The 15,919-nt window shown below is 61.1% G+C and overlaps 1 protein-coding gene across 2 annotated transcripts; it reads left to right on the forward strand.

Annotated features, from left to right (window-relative positions):
• Positions 1-1,237: 1,237 nt before the first annotated feature.
• ZBTB47 (zinc finger and BTB domain containing 47) lies at positions 1,238-12,970 on the forward strand. Of its 2 annotated transcripts, none has more exons than XM_072941066.1 (6): positions 1,238-1,334; positions 5,340-6,887; positions 8,508-8,655; positions 9,997-10,112; positions 10,725-10,869; positions 11,070-12,970. In XM_072941066.1, exons 2-6 carry the CDS (start codon positions 5,421-5,423, stop codon positions 11,423-11,425), a joined length of 2,232 nt encoding a protein of 743 aa, XP_072797167.1. In that variant the 5' UTR covers positions 1,238-1,334; positions 5,340-5,420; the 3' UTR covers positions 11,426-12,970. The 2 variants fall into 2 exon arrangements, with proteins under 2 accessions (XP_072797167.1, XP_072797166.1); XM_072941065.1 differs by lacking the exon at positions 1,238-1,334 and adding an exon at positions 1,356-1,812.
• Positions 12,971-15,919: the final 2,949 nt, after the last annotated feature.

The raw sequence follows: 15,919 nt of genomic DNA on the forward strand, positions 1-15,919 counted from the left end.
TGAGTCAGCTGTCTCTGCCCCCACCATGGCCTCAAAAGTGTGAGGTGTCTGCAGTGGCTGCCTCTGGGAGCATGTCCCTACCTATGCCCCTTTCTCTCTTTTCATCTTTTTTTCCACCAGGGTCTCTCCCTACTCTCCATCCAACTATGTGTATTCCTCCCCTTTCTCTTGGCGCTCATCAGTCACTCCCATCTTTGCCTGTGAGATGTTTTCTCTCTGGTCCTGGGATGGCCCTGTCTTAAGGACCTCCCCACCCTGGCCTGGGGTGGGGGGTGGGGATGGGCTTGCAATCTCCCAGGACAGACCATCAGACTACATGATGGCTCCTGCCTGGGATTTTGGCCTCTGCTCCATTTCCTCCCCTGGCACCCAGAACCCAGTCACACTGAACAAGCCCCAGAGTCCCTGCCCACTCATGAGTATGGTAGCATACCCAGGGGTCACTGCTACAGCTGGGCATGAGTGGGTGTGTAAGCATGAGTGCACATGTGGGAGGAGGGGGTGGGGGATATTGTGTGGTTCTGCCAGGATGGGGGCAATGTGAGAGTGACCAAAGATGGGGCAGCCGTCATCTTGGAGCTGGGGCACAGAAAGGCATCTCGATGACACAGGCCACATAAGAGGCCCACAGAGGCCCCCACTCCACATTGTCAGCCCAGCCACCACCTGGACCCTGCCAGGCCCAGGGCCCTGTGGTCCCCACCCTGCAGCCTGCTCAGCCTGGCGGCCTTCCTTTACAGCCTTCTGCCAGCACAGCCAGCCCCCTGCCCCCACTGGTGTCCATGCCAGAGCAGCATTCCGCAGGCCTGGCTGCATCTCCTCAGCAGAGACGGAGCAGGGAGGCCTCAGCAGCCACATGGCTGGGGGACACAGTGGGTTCTGGGCCTCTGGCCCTCACCCCTCCAGTCTTACTTCCTCCTGGCCCTGAGCCTGTTACCTTAAAGGATTTGATCAGTGCAGCTGTGGTCCAGGTTCTTGCCTCTCCTGCCCTGAGCAGCCTTGTGCAGCCAGAGGTGGCCATCAAGTAGGTATGGGTCGACCAGAACCAAGTCCTGGAGGCACAGAGCAAAATGAGCCCTGCGCTGCCCTAGGGGAGGGGTGGGAGGTCAGGCGAGCTGGAGATCCCAGACTCGCCCTCAGAGCAGCCCAGGCCAGAGGGTGGGGGTGGTGACGCGGCTAGGATACGGGGTTCAGTCCTTCAGCATGAGGTCGCCCGGAGGAGCAGGTGTAAGCTTTTTCTGCAGCTGGTTGAGGGGCGGGAGCGCCCAGCTTCCCGATTTCAGGGCCGCCTCCTGCTCGACACCGCCTCTGTGGCGCAGCTGGAGGGCACCAAGGTTAGACTCCTGGACGAACTTCCCGGCGGAAAGGGGGCTCAGCGCGGGAGAGTGAGGCCGGGGTCCATCCACTAGGGTGGGAGCGGCAGGGCCTGGCCGGGGCCCCCGGTGGCCCGAAGCGGGGCGAGCTGCACCGGGACGGCGCGCACCACGCGTGTCCGCGCCCCCCGCCGGCGTGCAGGGCGGCCTGGCCCTTTAAGCGTCCAGACGGCGGCCCCAGCTGACGCGCGGGCTCCAATCGGCGCCCCGCGCCCCCCGCCCGCCGCGCCCGAGGCTCTGGGGCCGCAGCTGCTCGGCGGCTGGACTCGCCGCGGCCCTGCGCCTCCGCCAGCCCGGCCGCGCCCCCGGGGGCCATGGTCGCGGGGCCCTGCGCCGGGGCGGCCCCCAGCGCGGCGCTTCATGGAGCGGCCCCGGCCCGGCCGCCGGGGGCAGCGCGATCCCGCGGGGCCCTGTGAGCCCCCAGCGCCACGGCACCATGGTACGCAAGGCCCTGCCTGTCCCTCCGCTTATCCGCCCACCTGCCAGCTCTGCCCTCCCGAGCGCACGACCCGCGGGCTCCAGGTGGTTGGGCGGGAGGGATCTTCCCCTTTGCTGGAACCCCTTCTCCTAAGTCCCTACGGGGCCGGGAATGCGGCGCTCTGGCGTGGTCCTCGGCTGGGAAGGGGTTAAATTCCTGGGGTGGGGGCCCGGCTCGAGAGACTGAGGTCCTGCTAGGCTCTGGCCGAGGGGGGCACTGGCTGAGGGGGCTGCCTCCCTGAGCCCGGACGGCGCCGCCCTCGGACTGGGTGATGGGGGAAGGGGGGAGGTCGGATTCCCGCCTGGGCCTTGGGCCACGTGGGCGCTGGAGCCGCCCTGCCTGGTGATTTGGGGCTCTTGGGCCAAGCGGAGTGGGGGTGGGGGTGGGGGAACGCCTGCAGCACTGGTCCAAACTCCTGTGTGACCTTGGGCCAATCCCCCGCCCTCTCTGGGCCTCTTTCTCTGGGATGGACGGGTGGCATGGGTGCAGAGGAGGCTGGCATAGACACTCCCTCCCTAGAAGGAGGAGCCTGGAAGTCATGAGCCTGTGCCCTCTTGCTCATTCTCGGCCCACCCACTGCTGCCCGGTGAAGGTAGGATTGGCATAGGAGTATGGGGTGCAGATGCACACCTAGGTTTCATCCTAGGACCTCCAGGGAGGCCCTGGGCAGGTTAGGGAGTTGGTGATTTCGTGACAGTGAGGCATGGTACCCCTTTGGAATAGAAGGTCCCGAGCTTGGTGAGCAGCCTGGGCAGGTGTTCCTGGCACCTGGTCTCCCCCAACCCTGGCTTTGGGGGAGGGTTTGAGGGCCTGAACCACCGTGGCAACAGAAGGGCCTAGCCACTCCCTTGGTCTTGTATCTTAGCCATGCTGGCCTGGACTTGGGGGTGGGGTGTGTGGCTACAGCTGGCTCAGTCAGATGGGGAGGGGCATCTGCAGCTTCAGGGAACTGGCACAGCTGGCTGGGGAGGCAGACACAGCTGGTGGGCCCTGCATGGGAGGTGCCAGGCTAGGGGGTAGCTGTGCCCTCCTGAGAGGCTGAAAGTTATGGACTCGGGTGGCATCTGTGTGCCCTGTCAAGGAAGTCCTGTCAGGGTGCCTGGTTGTGAGGTTCTTGGGCCCCTCAAGGACCAAGGATGGTGCTGGTTTGGCTGGGGGTACTACCTTGGAAATGGAATCTCTAGGACAGCACTGCCCCCCAGACTAACCCCACTTCCCCTGCTGAGGCCAGAGGGGTCCTCACTGGATCCTGAAACTAGGTCTGCACATGAGAAATGTTGGGCACTGCCCTTGCCTCATGGCAGGCAGGCACTGGCATTCCATGGAGGGGGAAAAGTGGACCAGAGCCCTGTGGCCTGGGGTGGGCTCTCTACAACAGACCTGACTTTGACAGGCCACTTCCCCACCACTGTCTGACCCCTGGAGGCCCTGAGGAGCCTAGGTTACAACTCAGATTGCACCCTGACCCCTCACTGACTTGCAGGTGGCAGTAGTTTTGGGGAAGCAGAGCTGATCCTCCCCAGATGCCTGTTCCTGCTTTTTAAGCCATTAAAGGCCAAGGAATCTTTCCGTGTGGAACGGTGTGTAGTTGAGGCACAGATGGGGTGTTCTTAGCAGAGCTAAGAATCTGGGAGCTCTGCTACTGCTCACTGTGGGACCCTCCCACTCTGAGCCTCAGTTTCTCCATCTGTATAATAGAGTTTGGTCCCAGAGAATGACTCCAAATGAGTCAGAGGATGGAGATGGGAGGGGCTTGGCATCTAATCCCTGTTAGATTGGCTAGGCCTGGACGAGCCAACAGCTCTGAGACAGAGGGGCAGATGAATGACTTCTTGGTTGAAGCGAAGGAGGCCTGTGGGGAGAACTCAAGGAAGATGGTGGTGAGAGAGAAAGAGGGCATGGGGTTGGGTGTTGCCCTGAGCTGCTGGGTGTGGAGGGTAGGGCCCAGATCAGGTGTGGAAGCAGGTTGCCTCTGGTGGGCTCATCCCAAGGCCCAGGGCAGATCCTCATTCAGGGGACTGAGAGGTTGAACACAGATACCACCCCCATACCCCCTGCCCAGTCTGGAAGGACTGGCATGAAGGGGAGGGGTGGGCTGTGGATGGATGGGACTGGAGTTTTATCCTAGGGCTTCCAGGGAGGTGCTTGGGGTAGGGGAGTTGATGGCTTTGCAGTGGGGCAAGGAGGTACCCTCAAACGTAGGAGGCTCTGACTCGGCTGGACAGGATCTAACGAGGGCCAGAACCTGGAACCGGCGGGGCTGGTCCAGCCAGGCAGGTAGTCGACAGATATTAATTGAACATCTGCTGTGCACTCGACCCGTGCAAGGCACTGGGCAGCCTGCCTGTCTGTGCTGCCCACCTTTGGGGGAAGTTGCTGTGGTGGGGCCAGGAATAATTAAGCCAGCACTTATTCTGGGCAATTCACAGATACTGGATGTGGCCCAGGGGTCTAATAATCTGACTCATCAGATTCAAGGGCCTCCTTGAGGCTCCAGAGGCTTTCAGTGGTGTGGCCTCCAAGATGAGGCCATCTTGGAGCCTCCCAGCCTGGACCACACCTGACCTGGGGTCTGAGGGTCTGGAGGGAAAAGGATTTGGGACAGGCCTTGGGGGGTCTCGTGCCTCCAGGCATGATGGACAGGTAGCACAGCTGTGTCCTTTTACCCCTAAAGAACTTTCATGTGAGGGGGAGCTGCTGGCTGCCAGGCCTGAAGCCGCAGGCAGCAGCCTGGCCCAAACTCTGGCTGAGGAAAGAGGGGCTGGCTGGATCTCACCAGCCTCTTCCAGCAGGGCAGCCAGGCTGAGGTGGGGAGAAGTTACAGGCCTTGAGCCTGGATTTCTTCACAAAAGTTTCTGCCTCTGCAAGGCCTCAGGGGCCTGCTGCGGGTGAGGTGGGGGGGGGGGTTCCCTCAGGTGCTGCCCCAGGGATGCAATGGCCAGAGGCCGAGCCGTGAGCCAATGAGCCTGACTTCTGTTCTTGAGGTGTCTGGGGTCAGGCAGGCTTGGTTTTATTTGTGTTTGAGTGAGTGCTGGGGAGAGATTCCGGGAAATACTGAAGGGATGCTTCTGAGGATGCTTCTGGGAGGACCACCCAGTCCCCATTTGCTGAGGTAGCCCCTGGTTTTTAGCACTGAAAGTCCCTTGTCCTGGGAAACCCCTAGGTTCCTGGCCCACCTAGATGGTTGGTAACCCTCGTCCCTTTTCCTTCCTTTTTCTCCCTCTTCCCCTTCCCTTCCCGGGATGACTTCTCCCGTTTCACAGTAGAAGAGCAGGATCCCAGAAAAGTTAACCGACTGACCCAGGAGTTGATCTACAGTCACAACCAGAGTTTGAGCTCTGAGGGACAGTGGATTTGGGCTTGAATCCCAGTTTCCCCTTGTTCTTGCTTGGGTTTCAGCTCCTTCTCTGTAATGTGGAGCCAGGAGTGATGGGTGGGCCACCTCCCAGATGGCCTTGACCATCTGACCTGTGCCCTCTGCCCTGCAGTTGCTGGTTGAGAAGACGACGGACTCACCGGCGGCTGAATTCTCGCTGGTGGAGGACGTGGCGCTGCACTTCGCCTGCTTGATGGGCCGCCTGAACGAGCAGCGCCTCTTCCAGCCCGACCTGTGCGACGTGGACCTGGTGCTGGTGCCCCAGCGCAGCGTCTTCCCAGCGCACAAGGGCGTGCTGGCCGCCTACAGCCAGTTCTTCCATTCGCTCTTCACCCAGAACAAGCAGCTGCAGCGCGTGGAGCTGTCCCTGGAGGCGCTGGCGCCCGGTGGCCTGCAGCAGATCCTCAACTTCATCTACACGTCCAAGCTGCTGGTCAACGCGGCCAACGTCCACGAGGTGCTCAGTGCCGCCTCGCTGCTGCAGATGGCCGACATCGCCGCATCCTGCCAGGAGCTGCTGGACGCCCGCTCTCTTGGCCCCCCAGGCCCTGGCGCCGTGGCCCTGGCCCAGCCAGCCGCCAGCTGCACCCCGGCTGCTCCACCCTACTACTGCGACATCAAGCAGGAAGCCGACGCCCCAGGCCTGCCCAAGATCTACGCCCGCGAGGGCCCTGACCCCTACTCAGTGCGCGTCGAGGACGGGGCCGGGGCCACAGGTGGCACAGTGCCTGCCACCATCGGGCCGGCCCAGCCCTTCTTCAAGGAGGAGAAGGAGGGCGGCGTCGAAGAGGCCGGCGGGCCCCCTGCCAACTTGTGCAAGCTAGAGGGTGGGGAGGAGCTGGAGGAAGAGCTTGGGGGTTCTGGCACCTACAGTCGCCGGGAGCAGTCCCAGATCATTGTGGAGGTGAACCTCAACAACCAGACACTGCACGTGTCCACGGGGCCCGAGGGGAAGCCGGGCACTGCCACGGCCCCGGCCACTATGGTGCTGGGCCGGGAGGACGGGCTGCAGAGACACTCGGAGGATGAGGAGGATGACGACGAGGAGGAGGAAGAAGAGGAGGAGGAGGAAGAGGAAGGCGGTGGCAGTGGAGGGGAGGAGGAGGAGGAGGAGGAAGAGGAGGGTGGCAGTCAGGGAGAGGAGGAGGATGAGGAGGAGGAAGGGCACAGCGAGCAGGAGGAGGAAGAGGAAGAAGAAGGGCACAGTGAGCAGGATCAGGAGAGCTCCGACGAGGAGGAGGAGGATGAGGAGGAGGGGGAGGTGGGGCCCAGGCAGGGGTCTGGGCGCAGGAGCAGCCGGGCGGACCCCCCTCCCCACAGTCGCATGGCCACGCGATCTGCCCGGCGCCGGGGCCCCCCTGAGCCTGAGGAGCCCGGGCGGCGGGGTGGGAAGCGGCCAAAGCCACCTGCAGGAGTGGCTTCTTCCCCAGCCAGGGGGCCACAGGCTGCTGATGGGCTGGGGGCCAAGGTGAAGCTGGAGGAGAAGCAGCACCACCCATGCCAGAAGTGCCCTCGAGTTTTCAACAACCGGTGGTACCTGGAGAAGCACATGAACGTGACCCACAGCCGCATGCAGATCTGCGACCAGTGCGGCAAGCGCTTCCTGTTGGAGAGCGAGCTGCTGCTGCACCGGCAGACGGACTGCGAGCGCAACATCCAGGTGGGCCTCCTAGGGCTGACGGGTAGGGCAGCAGAGGCTATCCGAGGCCACACAGCCATCCAGTGTCCGGTTGCCCGCACTGCCCGACAGTCTGCCGAGACCAGACTTAGCCCCTTGGACAGTGGGACCAGCCCAGGCCCAAGGGTGAGCCAGATAGCCAGGCCCAGGTCCTCAGGGTGGTAAGAGCTCAAATATAATGTCCTGGGGGAGGCAGATAGATCTGGGCTTTGGCACATGGAGCAGTGTGCAGATAGGATTGGAACAAACGGTACCCTTGGCCAGAGGGGAGAGGGGAGCTTGGGTTTGGGATGATGAGAGGAGAGAGTTGTCTGAGCACGTGAGCCTAGGGGACAGCCAGCTCCGAGGAGGGATGAGTCAGTATTTTAGTAAATCTTTGGGCTGCCGCAAGGCCAGCAGGGCAACAGTATACAGTTGCACAGATTGTGCACCGCACAAAAGCACAGATGAGGGGAGGAGGGGTTTGCCCAGAGGAGGGCACCATTTTCCACTTGCTGCAAAGGCTGAATAGAGCAAGGGGCAGCCGGGTGGGAGGAAACCCCTGCATTCAGCATTTTGGAGATGCCAGCTGGCCTGGGCCTGGGGAAGAGGGACCGGATGAGCAGTTTGGGCAGTGCAGGGGCTGCTGGGGCCGAGCAGGGGAGCTGGGCTGGCTGCCAAGCCTTGGGCCAGCCTGGCCTTTCAGGATGCAGGCAGCACAGGGCCAGCCAGGCTGGTTTTTACCCTTTCTGGCTGGGAGTGAGGTTGGGGGGCAGTAGGTAGGCGGGTGCTAATTGCCTAAACTAATTTCTAATTGCAGTGCCCTGTGGAGAAAGCGTTACCTAGGGGTTACCTGGTCTCCTGCCCCACCCTCGTGTACCTGTTCTCACTTGCCCGCCTGCTAGGCTGCCCTTTGACTCTACCTGCACACACCTGAGCTTGCCTCCTGAAGGGGAAAGACACTTATACCTCTTCCACCCCAGGCATGCTGACCCAACTTCTGCCTGAGCCCTGGCCTGCTGCAGGGATGGGTAGAACAAGGGACCAGGGGAAGAGGAGGAGGGCAGTATGGCCCCCACGGTTCCCATCACCCTTCTCTTGCCTGGTAGGCCCTGGTACCCACTGTGGTCCCCAACAGCCAGTCCTTTGGAACCTGCCTCCTTGGGTATCTTTATGGTGTCAGGGCATGGGTCCCAGCAGGGGGAGGCAGCGGAGATAACACCTCAGCTCTGCTGGGACCTGTTATCTGGAGGTTTTCTCCATGATCTGTGTAGCCCCCTCACCTGCTGTGGCCCTTCAGCCAGTCATATGTCTCCCTTCTGTAAAGAAACACCTTGTTGAAATGAGCACAGAGGAGGGACTTCCTAGAAGAGGTGACCCCTGATCCTAGTGAGTTCAGGATGAGGCAGGGCCCCAGGCTGCAGCCCTGGCTGGGTAGGTGGGTAAGCGTTCACGGAGTTACCACCCCCAGCTATCAGAACATCGCATCTGGCTGGTCCTTGGACATCAAGGCCTCTCTCTCCAGCACAGTTCAGGTGGGGAAACTGAGGCCCAGAGTGGGACAGTGACTTGTCCTAGGTCACATGGTCCTGACCCCGGACCTAAATTCCTCTCCCCCCGCAGTGTGTGACATGCGGCAAAGCTTTTAAGAAGCTCTGGTCCCTCCACGAGCACAACAAAATCGTGCATGGCTATGCAGAAAAGAAGTTCTCCTGTGAGATTTGCGAGAAGAAGTTCTACACCATGGCTCACGTGCGCAAGCACATGGTCGGTAAGTCTAGGCTGGTGGGGGATGGAGCTTGAGGTCCGAGATGGGCCAGCTGCTGGGTGTGCTGGGAAGCACTTCACATCCAAGGGCAATATGAATGGATGAGAAGGCTCCTCGCAGCTGGGAGGCCTGGGCAGGTTGCAGTGGCGGGTGTGTCTGGGCAGGCTCTGGGGCCAGGGCTGCCATGTACAGTGGGGTAGGTTGCACGTGGCACAAGAGCTCCCAGACAAGATGGTAGGTGGAGACTAGAATCCAGCTGGCACATTGCGAGCCAGGCTGTGCATCCTGGCACGGGGCTGTGTCCACCGGGGAAAGCAACACCTTTTCATAAATTGCACAAAGTGCCTTATGGGATGACACAGGCCCTGTCTCAACCTGAGGACAGCTGTGCCTCTGACAGGGCTGCAGGCTGCTCTGAATCCAACTCTCCCCCAGGGATCACACCCAGACAGAATAAGGAGGCCCCCAAGTGTGTTGGACCGCTCTGCTGCCTTGGGCATGGTTGTCCCTCCCATTTAGGTGGGCCTGGCTAGGAGTCTGGTGTCCAGGTGACACTCCCTTCTTTGCCTGCTTAGGGCCTGGAGCTCTAGGGAAGGGTAGCCAAGGAGGGCAGTGGGCCCTGGCCTGGCCTTACCCCCTTTCTCTGCTAGACAATGCTGGAGGATTCCAGCATGAACTGACTGGGAGGTGGGACCCTGGGGGCTGGGTCTCAGCCAGGAGTATGCTGGGTGACCCAGGATTGGTGTTCCTTTCTGGGCTCAGATTCCCCAGCTCTGAAGGGGACCCTCCCTGTCTCTAATTGCTTCTTCTCAGATCCTCCTTGAAGAGTTTGTTCTGGGGGGAGTGCAGGTAACTCCCTCTGGATGGCATGGACCCAAGGCTGAGGCCATCCTCTGTAAAGCCCAGCCACGCTGCAGGCTCAGGGCCATTCTAACCTCTCTTCATGGAAGAGGATGCTGAGCCCACTAAGGCCCACAGTGGCCACTCGGAGCCAGTGGCTGGGCCAGGATTTGAGCCAAGACCAGTCCCATTTGGAATCCTTTGTTCTTTCCACGAAGCTTTGGGAGTGAAGTGGCCTTGGCTGTTTCCCTCAGCCAGAGGCTAAAGAACCATGAGGGCCTCCACGCTGCTCTGACCAGACAGACCTAGCCTGGAGGGAAGGGGCCGTGCCTGGGAGTCAGTCCAGGTCCCGGGACAGAGGCTGTGGGATAGGCCCCGGGGAAGGTGATGCCCCAGGAGGCAGGACCTGGGCTCGCTGTGGGGGGTGATCAGAGGGGCCCCCTGGGAGGAGCTAGACAGGCCCCCCCCCCGAGATGTCATGGCCATGGTACCTGCCCTGTGTAGCCCACACAAAGGACATGCCCTTCACCTGCGAGACCTGTGGGAAGTCCTTCAAACGCAGCATGTCTCTCAAGGTGCACTCACTGCAGCACTCCGGGGAGAAGCCATTCAGATGCGAGGTGAGCTCCCTTCTCCTCCTGCCCCAGGCCACCCTAGTGGGGCAGGGATCAGGGGCAGCAGCTGCTTAAAAACCAGGTGATTGAGGGGACTGGAGTCAGGATGCAGAAAGAGAGGGGCCCATCCTGTCTGTGGTCCCTGCCTCCCACTCCATCCTTACCTGGTTGCCCACCTGCCCCTCCCCACTCCCCCTGCCATCCCACCCTAACCCAACCCTGTCATGTTCAGGGTGGGAACTCTGCATGGGCTGGAACCTTGGGGCGGGTTTTCTGGAGAGGTGGAGAGAGAAGCATCTCAGGCAGAAAGATCAGAGGTGGAGCTGCAGGTGGGGATGAGGGGGCCTTTGCACAAGTAGGAAGGATGGACGGTCTCTGCTTTAAGCATGAGGGCTCCCTCCACTCTGAGGCCTTTCCCCACTTTCTGACCCCTATTCCTGCCTGGGCTCCGCGTGCCCACGGCCTCTCCACTGCCCCACCCAGGAGTACCTCCGCTGGCCTTTGCATCCACACCTTCTTGCCCAGGAGCCCCTACCCAAGTGAGTCCTTCCCAGGGCCCTGAGGTCTGGGGCCAGCACTTCCCTCCCTGAAGGCTTCACCTCCCACCCCCACTCTCAGAACTGCAATGAGCGCTTCCAGTACAAGTACCAGCTGCGGTCACACATGAGTATCCACATCGGCCACAAGCAGTTCATGTGCCAGTGGTGTGGCAAGGACTTCAACATGAAGCAGTACTTTGACGAGCACATGAAGACTCACACAGGTGCGGCTGCCCCACGCGGGAGGGGCTCAGCGCTGGCCTCCCTGCCTTCCAGGGTCGGTGAGGCTGGTACAGAACTGCCAGGGTGGGAGGATCCGAGAGTACCAGTCTCGGGCCCCACTCCGGTTCCCTGGGCGCAGGGAGGCGGGCCGAGGGCTGGGGCGTGGCAGCCAGTGACCCATCCCCACCCACCCCGCCTGCAGGGGAGAAGCCGTACATCTGCGAGATCTGCGGCAAGAGCTTCACCAGCCGGCCCAACATGAAGCGGCACCGGCGCACGCACACCGGCGAGAAGCCCTACCCCTGCGACGTGTGCGGCCAGCGCTTCCGCTTCTCCAACATGCTCAAGGCGCACAAGGAGAAGTGCTTCCGCGTCAGCCACCCCCTGGCCGGCGACGGCGCCCCCGCGGCCCCGGGCCTGCCCCCCGCCCCGCCCCAGGCGCTGCCCCTGCTGCCCGGGCTGCCCCAGACCCTGCCGCCCCCGCCGCACCTGCCGCCCCCGCCGCCGCTCTTCCCCACCGCCGCCAGCCCCGGCGGGAGGCTGAACGCCAACAACTAAGTGACTGCGCCGCGGGCCCAGGACCCTCCCCGCCTCCTCGTGGGGCGGGGCCAGCAGCCCCTCCAGAGGGGGCTGGACACGCTCTGCTGGAGGCCCCTGACCTGGGGGACAGGGGGGCGGTGCAGGCTGGCAGCCCCCAGAGCGGGCGGAGGACACCTCACTCCCAAGTGCCCCCTTCAGTGACTCCTTGAAGCCTTTTTTTTTTTCCGAAAGTGAAGGAAAAACTAGAGAGAGGAAACTATTGGCTGCATCCCCCTCCAGGTGAGGGGGTTGCTGGAGGCGCAGGTACAGTGGGGAGGGGCCTGGGGACAGGTGTGACTGGTCACACTGTGGAGGCCCAAGCCAGAGGGGGATGGCCAGGCCCAGCTAGGGGTCAGCTTCAGTGGCTCATCCCCTCTGCTCCTGGGCCCGCCTAACTTGCCCCTCATCCTGGAGGGTTTGGGGAGGAGTTGGGGACCCAGTGGGGGGGGGCTGCAGCTATTGAGGCAGGGACTCTAGCCTGGATGCTCAGGAGTGTGTTGGGTGGGGGCGCCGAGTGGGGAAGACTGCAGATGCAGCTCTGCACCAGTGGGAGTGGGGTGGGCAGGGGCTGGACCCCAGGCATTTGTTTCCCCCACTCACAACTCTGCCGGCAGGCACAGGGCTCCTCAGCCCGTATTGGGCTGCACTGAGGGCCCTGGGTCCTGGAGATGTCCCCAGGAGCCGCTGAGCCTCAGGGTGTTTGTGGGCCAGGCCCTGAGTGGGCAGACAGGCTGATTCCCACAGCACCAGCTCCCAAGGGGCAGCCCCAGAGCGCCTGCAAATAAGTGGACCCCAGGGGCAGGACCCTAAGGAGGAGGCTTGGGCAAATATTTTAAGGTTTCAAGGTGCTATCAGTGGGGCAGAGGGCGGGGCAGCTGTTCACAGAGCACCTCGTTCCTCACCAGCTGCCCCGGCCGTATATCCCACACTAGAGATGTGTGTCTGTGTCCGTCTCTGCTCCCTGAAGGCAGCACCAGGCCTCACCCACTCCTAAGCCTGGCCACAACCCGCTCCTCGGCTGGTGTCCAGCATCCTTGTCCCTCCTGGGCCTCTGTGCTGGTGGGTGGGGCGAGGAGCCTGCATGATCAGGCCCTGGGGTTGGGGGTACTGGGGGAGCCCCAGCCTGTGCCCAACGCTTATCCCCACAAGGCCAGCACTAATAGGACATCCTTTTTTTTGTTGTCATTTAACGTCTTTATTCCTGCCTTTAAATGAGGAGGAAGGTTCCATAAGCTACATGTTTCCTAGTTAAGCTCTTTCCTGTTGTGTTTATACAGTTTTGTTTGTTATACTCTTTGCACCTTAAAACCCCATGACCACCCCAACACAACCACCTTCCCAGCATGGCTGGAGTGGGAAGAGGCCTGAGCCCAGGGGGGCAGTGAGGGGGACTGGCCCCATCAGCCCAAGAGCTGAGGGAGTCAGAAACCCCTCTGACCTCCTTGTGAGGCCCAGGGCGCTGGGGCAGGGACTGGGGACATTTTAATCATCAATAAACGAAGCACTTTATTCTGTACAGATGTGGGCAGGCCCAAGGAGCCCGAGTGATTTGAGGATTTAGAACCCAAGCCACACCGCCCAGATTGTTCTCTGGGCTCAGAGCGGGCAGTACCCTGAGTTTCGGGGCTGCAGGAGGAACAGTGCAAGCCAGAGCCTACGAACACACCGTCAGGTGCCCCTGCTGTCCCCTGGGGAGAAAAAGTGGGCCCCTCCCCAAGAGAGGAAAGCTCCCTGCCTGGCCCTCAGCTCTGCGGCTCCTTCACCCCAAGGCTGGGGGTTCCAGCCACTTACAGGGTCAGGGCTGTGCCTCTCAGGCTCCTGCTTTACTGTCACTCTTCCCTTGTCCTGCACCCTTGATCTCTGGGCTTCCATGGTGTCCTCAGGGTCCCCTCTCCCTGCTGCCCCCTCCCCCTTGCTATTTCTAACCTCCAGTCCCAGTGCCTGGCAGCTCCTCAGAGCTGGCCCACATTTTCATCTCCCCAGATGGGCTATAGGCTGGGACTCCCATGGATTTCCCACCCCGTTGCTGACACCAGGGTCTTCCACAAGGGCTGGTGGCCCTGTCACATGCTAGCCTCACTGCAGCCTCAGTGAGCCTGGGGGGCCCTCGCCAGGCTGGGCCTCTGGTCCATGAGGTCAGACTTCGACAAGCAGGAGCTGGAGACATGTACGGGGGAGCTGGTGCGAGACCTTGTCCCAGGACTTGGGTTTCCTGTTCTTACAGTTCCCTTCTGAGGGCATCAGAGGGGTCCAGACATCAGGCTGGGTACTGGTCCAATGGTCACTGTAGCTGCAGATGGGCATGGCCAACCCCTCTCCTGGGAGGCCTCTGTCCCAGTGGGGACAGGAGCCCTGTGTCCCTGGTGCTAAATGCTTTCTTCCCCTTGGATGGGTGTTGGTGGGAACTCCTTTCTGGCCAGACCACAAGGGTCTGAAGCAATAACGGAACCTCAGCAATGCCGGTATGGATAGTGGGTTCTCATTTTACCAGCTTTTACATTTCCTTTTTATCTTTTAAAACAAATTAACAAGCACCTGGATATCAGAGTGAGGGGAATGGGGCATCACTTAACCAGGGCTGGTGGTGGGGATCATCACCTCCCACTGGAGCTCTGCCAGGGGCGTCCCTCTGTCCAGCTGGACTTCTCGATCCATTTGGCCAAGACCTCAAGTCCATACCCTGGGCCTGTCCCCTCCCCAGCTCCCCTTGCACTCCCTGGCCTTGTGCCAGCTCGGGGTGAGTGGCCAGAGCGATGAGGTGGGCCTCAAGCCCCATGACCACAGTTCATGACCAGCCCCTGGGGCTGAGGGCACAGAGCCTGAGCCTCTGACCCTGCTGCCACGGCCGTCACAGCATCCCTTGCAGGAGGCTCAGTGGTACAGAACCGTGGTGCCCAGGCATGTGGACCCTTGATGTTTGGTCCTATGTGGCCACCCCACAGCCATAGAGCGCATGGGGACAGCAGGAGGGTGAGAAGAAGAGTGAAGGGGAATAAAGGCAGTACCACTGTCCATGGCCCAGCTTCTTCTTTACCCGGTGCCGCCCTATTGGCTGAAAAGACCAGAGCAACAGCAGTGACCCGACAACTCAGCCACAGACCACACAGACACCTGTGCCCCTAGCGTCTGCAGACCCTACCTCCCTCCTTCCCTTGAGGATGAGCTGGGCTCCTGGGGAACATCCAGAGCCGGGAGCTGAGGCAAGAGCAGGGGTGCACCCCGCCCCAAATGTGCTGGGTCCTGGGCCAGGTGCAGAAGGGGCTTGAGACAGGTTGAAGCACCAAAAGTTGTGCACACCAGAGGCCAGGGCCCTGGGACAGCAGGGACTAGGCCCTCCCATTCCCATGCTCAGCACTGGGGATGCTGTGATGCGCAGTAAGGACTCACCCTTCCCTCGGCAGGCAGCAGGGGGTAGGTCTGAAGGAGCCCAATGTCAGCACCTGGAAGGATGTCTCAGGTGGAAGACAGGGAGTGGTCTCGGAGACAGGGGCAGGCAGCTCTCCCTGGAGACCTCTGAGGATTATTCCACTGGAGCGCTGGCTCTGTGCCGGATGGAACTCTGGGTGAAGGAGGCCCCTGTGCCCTGTGTATGTGGCACTTGGTCCCAGATACCTGGAGAGGAGGCTGATGGGTAGGTTCACTAACTGGCCAGAAAGAAAGTGCAGGCCACCAAGATGTGGACGTGACTTTGCCTTCCACACAGTCATACTTCTCTGAAGGGAACAGGGGCACACTCAGGTAACCCTAAAAATGAAGCTCGATGACAGGCCTGTGGGCCTGGCTGCTTGGGGTAGGAGGCAGGTTCTGCTTCTGTGTTTCCACTCTCATCCCCATCTGTCTGCCCTGCCTCACCACACATTCCCTTCTCTTCAGCCTCACCACACTGCCCTCATTTTCCAGTGTTCCCATCCTCACCTTCCAGATTCTTGGGCACCTGTCACATCCGGACAGGACGCAGAGGCCGCTGGGTGGCTGGAGGCTGTGGCTGGCGGGCACCATGGCTGACATCTCTGAAGCACTCACTCTCCCTGAGTCTTGCTCTTTGGGACCAAGCAGCTCACTAACACTCACGCCCTGGGGCCTGGGTCAGAGCAGCGGCAGCCTGCAGAGAAAGCTGGGCTTTCTTTTCCTCAAAAGCACAGTAGGTGTCAGTGAGATAAGGAAAGGATGCAGCCCTGGCTCAGCAGTGCCCTTGGGGCTGCCCCCCAATTATGGGGCTTTCTAGAGCCATGACTGGTGAACAAGTCAGTGTAAGCTGTGTTCTGCTCCTGTAACAAACCACCTCTAAACCTCGGTGGCTCCACTCTCCATGTGGTGGCTCCGAATTGCAGGCTGCTCTGACCTTCTGGCATTTCTGTATTGACACAGATTTTCTCACTGATGTAGCTCTTGTGTGTTGGCAACACTTTACAATCCCTCCTCAGCCCACAATCTTTGTGGTGGCTGAGGACCTGAGGAAACAGAGGCTCAGAG

This window comes from Vicugna pacos, chromosome 17 (genome assembly GCF_048564905.1).
Source record: "Vicugna pacos chromosome 17, VicPac4, whole genome shotgun sequence".
Lineage (NCBI taxonomy): Eukaryota > Metazoa > Chordata > Mammalia > Artiodactyla > Camelidae > Vicugna > Vicugna pacos.

What these genes read in the sequence shown, in the direction of transcription:
- ZBTB47 (XM_072941065.1), top strand. An exon ending in CGTGCGCAAGCACATGGTCG is followed by an intron (nt 8,656 to 9,996) that starts GTAAGTCTAGGC and finishes TGCCCTGTGTAG; the next exon opens with CCCACACAAAGGACATGCCC. An exon ending in AGAAGCCATTCAGATGCGAG is followed by an intron (nt 10,113 to 10,724) that starts GTGAGCTCCCTT and finishes CCCCACTCTCAG; the next exon opens with AACTGCAATGAGCGCTTCCA.